This window comes from Xyrauchen texanus, chromosome 49 (assembly GCF_025860055.1).
Source record: "Xyrauchen texanus isolate HMW12.3.18 chromosome 49, RBS_HiC_50CHRs, whole genome shotgun sequence".
NCBI classification, from domain to species: Eukaryota; Metazoa; Chordata; class Actinopteri; order Cypriniformes; family Catostomidae; genus Xyrauchen; species Xyrauchen texanus.
This window is the reverse complement of record NC_068324.1, coordinates 23,415,632-23,421,142: the sequence shown is the minus strand read 5'-3', so window position 1 is coordinate 23,421,142 and position 5,511 is coordinate 23,415,632. Positions and strand designations below refer to the sequence as shown.

Below are 5,511 nucleotides of genomic sequence, written 5' to 3'. Positions count from 1 at the left end.
TTTAAAATGGTGATCAGTGTATTGAAAATAAATATTTCATCTTTTAATTTCTGTTATCATGTCTCCCTTTTATTTTTTATGGAATCAGATTCATGTAGTGTTTATCATAGATAAGTGATGTATTTTAAAAGTTGGCATACAGTGTTCATTATAATGTGGCATAGGTTTTGAAACTCGGTGCTCAATACTCATGAGAAGTTTTAAACGAGCTACTCTTTTACTCTTACTTGAGTAGTTTTTAGGACAGCTACATTTACTCACATTACATTTTTTGGGAAGTAACAGTACTTCTAATTGAGGATGATTTTTCAGTATTTTCAACCCCTGGTAAAAAGTAAAAACTTCTGACATTTGGTCTGGGCCAATAAAACTAAAAGTCAGGAAATGGAAGTGTTGCAATGTACATGTTTACCAGTAGAGTGCGGCAGCACACTTTAAGATCAATAACCATTTCCTCAGAAACACAACTGCTAACAGTCATTGCTTAAATAAAGATTGTGTGTTTCAACGGATTACCTGTTTCCATTTTCTACTATATACTGAAAAACTACAACCTCTTTAGAGATGAAAAGTCTGTGTTTGCCTTTTAAAGACTGTAAAGGGTTTTTTTTTTTTAACTTTTGTCTAATTTGCTAGCATAGGCTACTCTGAAAAGTGGACAAATCTTTTAGCAGACAAAGCTAAACATTTAAAATGTCCATTCTTTCTGTTCTGGGAAAATTAACCAGAGTAACTAATGACATCATGTTGTTCACAGTGGTATAATCGATATTGTCCAATCAGATGATCTCAAGAATGAGAACGTCATGCCACCAACAGGCAATAACAAGTAACTAATCCTGCTATGTCAGGGTGTCTTCATTTATGTAACTGCTCAAATTTCTTTGTTTACTTTGCTCTCTCACAAGAATGAATGTATTAATTTTAAAAGCATCTTCATTGCTTTTGTCCAAAAATAGATACAAATGTTTATCAATATGTCCCCTCCCAACTTCCTGACTTTATTGAAATATTATGTTTGTTAAACCATTTAATGGGTTATTTTTTTCAAAGGGGTTTCTCGAACACTCTCAGTCTTTCATTGGTTAGCAAACACAGTTCCATAGCAAACAGATGTTCAAATAGACAGCAGTGTTTTGAAAGTACCAAAAAAGCCACAATAAATTACAGAAAAAAATATTTTTATAAGGACATCATACATTAAAATACACCATATACAATGTTTATATACATATATATATATATATATATATATATATATATATATATATATATATATATATATATATATATATATAGTCATCATTAATATTGTTAGTATATGAACCAGTGAAAGGAATACCAACCAGGGTAGAGATGAATACTTGAATTTATCCAGCAATTTCCTTTTCTTCTAATCAAGATTAAATGCATAAAAGGTTATTAAGCAATTTTTACTTAATCCTCAGGTAAACAAAAATAAAATAATATGAAAGAACACAAAAAGAGATAAAAATCACCACAACTGACAATCAGGTGCATTCTCAGGATAGAAGCAATCATGAACATTTTTGAAGAGCTGAGATGAAGAAACTATATAAAATAAAACAATCTTGTGTCTGGATTCCAGTTCCAGACTTATTTTGCTGTTCCTCAGAATCAAAGGCTACGTTCACACAGCAGCAGAACATGGTTGTCAGTTTTTTTTTATTGGTAAATTTGGTTATGTTCACACACAATCCAGTTATAAACCAGCATGCCACCCTTATATTACAGAGCTTGAGATCAGTAAACCTACAATGCTCAAATAGTTTTGCCACATCATACAGCACTTGCAGTAGCTTGTCTCATGTGTGTTGTGGTTTTTCTTATTGGATTCTTGTAACTCAGAGACAGAGATTTAAGCAGTGTGTCATCTGAAGGTTTTACATCATCACAGTAGCATAGCTACTTTTAGTTAAATAACCGCCAACACTATTACAATAAAAAATTTGTAATATTTTCAACTATCGTGTAAATAGAAAGGGCGCTTGATTTTGGCTAGATTTTTTCATACAGACAGTATTTTAGTTGCTCCTGTACACCATTGCATGAACAGGACAATTTGAGAGCCACCCCCAATTTGTAAATACAGTTGTCATTCATAAACACTGACTGTGTGAATGTAGCCTATACTGTACATGTATAACCCTGTCTCAGAGTCCTAGCGGTCCTCCTCTGATTTTCCAAGTGTGCACTTAGACACATGATCTAATTGGTAGTAGTCCGCACCAGTGCAGGATCTGCAAATGGTCACATGAGGCATGTAAAGACCAAAAAGAAACCACCTAAAATATGTAATTAAATTAAACATGAGCCACCCTGCATTCTTGTGAACTTCACAGATGAGCAAGATTGAAGGTCCACAAGGTATGCGAGTCCACATCAAGTGCGGCAATTTGGAATGAGCGTTGTTGTGTCAAACAATTTGAGCAACACTTGTATTGTGTTATGGATAGTTTTTCTCTTTTTTACACGTTACTTCTAGAAGCCATTGAAGTCCATGTGTACTTGTTAGTGATCTGTGCTTTAACGTGGAGTTTCAAGTTAAAGTCATTGTTTTTGGCCATTGAAGACTCTTAATCACTTCTTGCTTCTGTAGTGGGCCGCCACCACCAGATAGCTGTCAGGCGTGAGGTCTTTGATACTGGGAGATTTCCCTGAGACAGGCGAGATGTTGCCTTCCACACGCGAGATCTGGAGCATGCGACATGGGTCGTGCTTAAGAAGGTAGCTCTCAAACGTCTCCCAGCCTCCACCAACACGCACCATCACATGCTTATTATGCAGCATCTAGAAAGACAAAATGAGATCTCAGGCTTAATAGACACACTTTACATCATGGATGGGTTCACTAGTGAATATCCACCTTTTTCCTTAATGCCGAATTGTCCTCCGATTCATACTGAAGTCTGTTTTTCACTTTCCGTTCTCCTATGTTTTCAATTGCAGCGGCAGTATGTTCTTGTGATGTTTAGCATATTACATTGTCAAAAATTATGTTGATACTTTACAAAGTCGCAATGACGAAATGTAACAGGAATGAGGACCCAGATGCTGGAATGACAATTTATTTTTTATTTTTTATTAAACAACTGAAAACAGAACAGGTAACACAAAACTCTCAAAGGGTAGAGAAAAAAAAATCATAACATAAACTAGATAAGGAAAATAGCACTGACCGGGAACATGAACAAGACAGGAACAAGAACAAACAGATTATTAAATAAACTCACAAAACAATCTGACAAATACAAGAGGGAAGAGGGCAGGGGACTGGACAGGCTCGTCAACGGCCTCAGGGAAATTGACGGCCACCAAGGTTGGAGGCGCTGGCAGTGACTAGGGAACGGCCTCCATGGCCGTGAGTGTTGGCAGCGACTGGTGATCGGGGACTTCACTTGGCTTCCTCCTCCTCCTCCTCTGGACAGTCAGAAACAATGCTGTAGGAATGGCCGCCACCTCCTGGCAGTCGGCCGCGGGAATGGTCGCAACATCCTGGCGGTCAGCAGCGACCACCTCCACCTCCTAGTGATCAGCAGCGGCTTCATCCACCTCCTGGTAATCAGCAGTGAACTCTTTTGCCTCCTCGTGGTCAACAGTGGGTGCCTCCTGGCAGTCAGCCGTGTCCGCTGCCATTGAGGAAGTATCGTTGACACCAGGCTGGGATAAATGAAGGATGTCCTCCGAGGCACAGGCTGAGATAAACTCATCCCATTTCAAGGCAAAATTGATCGTAGCGGAAAGACTTCCCCCTTCACCCATCTCTAGGACACAAGACCTGATGGGCTTATTCAGACCAGCCCTAAAGGATTGCATAAGGCTGGCTTGATCAAGACAGCAATAAAAACCTCCAACGCATACCCTCTCAGTGGCTTGTCCTCCTGCCGGAGTCTGAAGAGTTTCCTGGCCTGCTTGGCTCTGCGTCATGTGGGATGAATGGAAAAAATGAAAAACTCATTCCTGCTGGGACCATATTGGTCAGATGGTTATGTCATGAAATGTATCAGGAATGAGAACACAGAAGCAGGAATGAGTAAAAAAATTCAATAGATTCTATTAAACATTTGAAAACAGAACAGGTAACACAAAACTCTCACGGGGAAGAGAAAATTAAATCAAAACATAAACTAGAGTAAGGAAAATAACTGGCAAAGACCAGGAACAGGAACAAGAACAGGCTTACTTCTAACAAAACAATCTGACAAATACAAGAGGGAAGATGGCACAATAGGGAGGTAAGGCATATGAGGAACAGGTGAAGGCAATTAACATAACAAGGAGTAAATGAGGGAAAGTGGCAAGGGTAACAAGGAGGCAGGAACAGGGAAGCACATGGCTAACAGAAACATAGACAGATTACACATATACATGACAAACACGCACAAACAGAAAACAGTCAGGGTCGGAAGGCAGACAGAACAGGATGATGACAGTAGGCCAATGACATGAAGCAATGTCCTAAGGTTAGTTGCATTGATAACTACTTTACATTTAGATTTAGTCATTTAGCAGACATTTTATCCAAAGCAACTTACAAATGAGACACACACCAAGCAATATGTTAATCAAAGATTAACAACATCTGCAGTATAGGACTGCCAAGTTCTCGCAGTGGCTGGAATAGTAAAGATTTAGTTTTTTACATTAATTGCAGGTTAAGTGCAATAGTAAGTGCAGTTCCCTTCCGAGGGAACTCGCACTGCGTCGTTGAAAACGACTCTTTGGGGAACGCTCCGTAGCGTGCGCCTCTGAAGTATGAATGAAACTATTCCAATCTTGATTGGTGTTGCGTCATGACGTAACATGTGACGGCATAACCGGATGCATAAAAGTGACGCCGGCACACACACACGTTAGCTTTCGCTCTTCAGCAAGCACTCTATGTATATTGTTTGTCTTATTTGGTGTTGTTTGTCCTATTTAAAAGAATTATGGCCACCGAACAGTTCAAGAAGTGCGTGCACCCCTGCCCTCGTTTTATTACGGGTAGGGACACGCACGATTTGTGTGTGAACTGTTTGGGAGCGCAACACGCACAGGCAGCTCTCGAGGGATCTGCCTGTGAAAGCTGTGAAGCACTACCCCTGAGAGTGCTGCGCTCCCGGTTGGCGTGCTTTGATGAGCACGGTCAGGCTCGCGTTCCCCACAGTTCTGGTCCCGCGTCTGTTGATGCAGCGTGGCGATTGATATCGTGGGGTTCGCAGCGGGATCTTGCAGATGAGAATGAGACTGCTCCGGCACTCTCATTCTTCGTTTAAGGATCCCGAGCCTACTGTGAGTGGTGCAGAAGCCCGCGTCGCGGCTTCTTCTGCCCACGATCAGGTCCCAATGCTCGAGCTCTCTGCTTCCGAGGAAGTGGAAATGCTCAGCATTGATGTGGACGACCGTGAGCCAAGCACGCCGGGTTTCAGCCAGGCTTATGAGGAGCTGGTTCAGGTTGTGACGCATGCTGTGGCCAGACTTAACATTAGCTGGCTACAAAATGAGCAG

General features: G+C 40.5%; 1 protein-coding gene across 1 annotated transcript in view; it reads right to left on the bottom strand.

The window, feature by feature from the left end:
- Nucleotides 1-1,309: 1,309 nt before the first annotated feature.
- The window catches only part of LOC127640054 (growth arrest-specific protein 2-like), a 160,263-nt gene continuing 156,061 nt past the window's right edge, over nucleotides 1,310-5,511 (bottom strand). Inside the window, exon 8 of the mRNA XM_052122426.1 lies at nucleotides 1,310-2,811. Within this exon, the coding sequence (XP_051978386.1) occupies nucleotides 2,602-2,811 (210 nt within the window). The 3' untranslated portion in view covers nucleotides 1,310-2,601. The remainder of the gene's footprint in view (nucleotides 2,812-5,511) is intronic.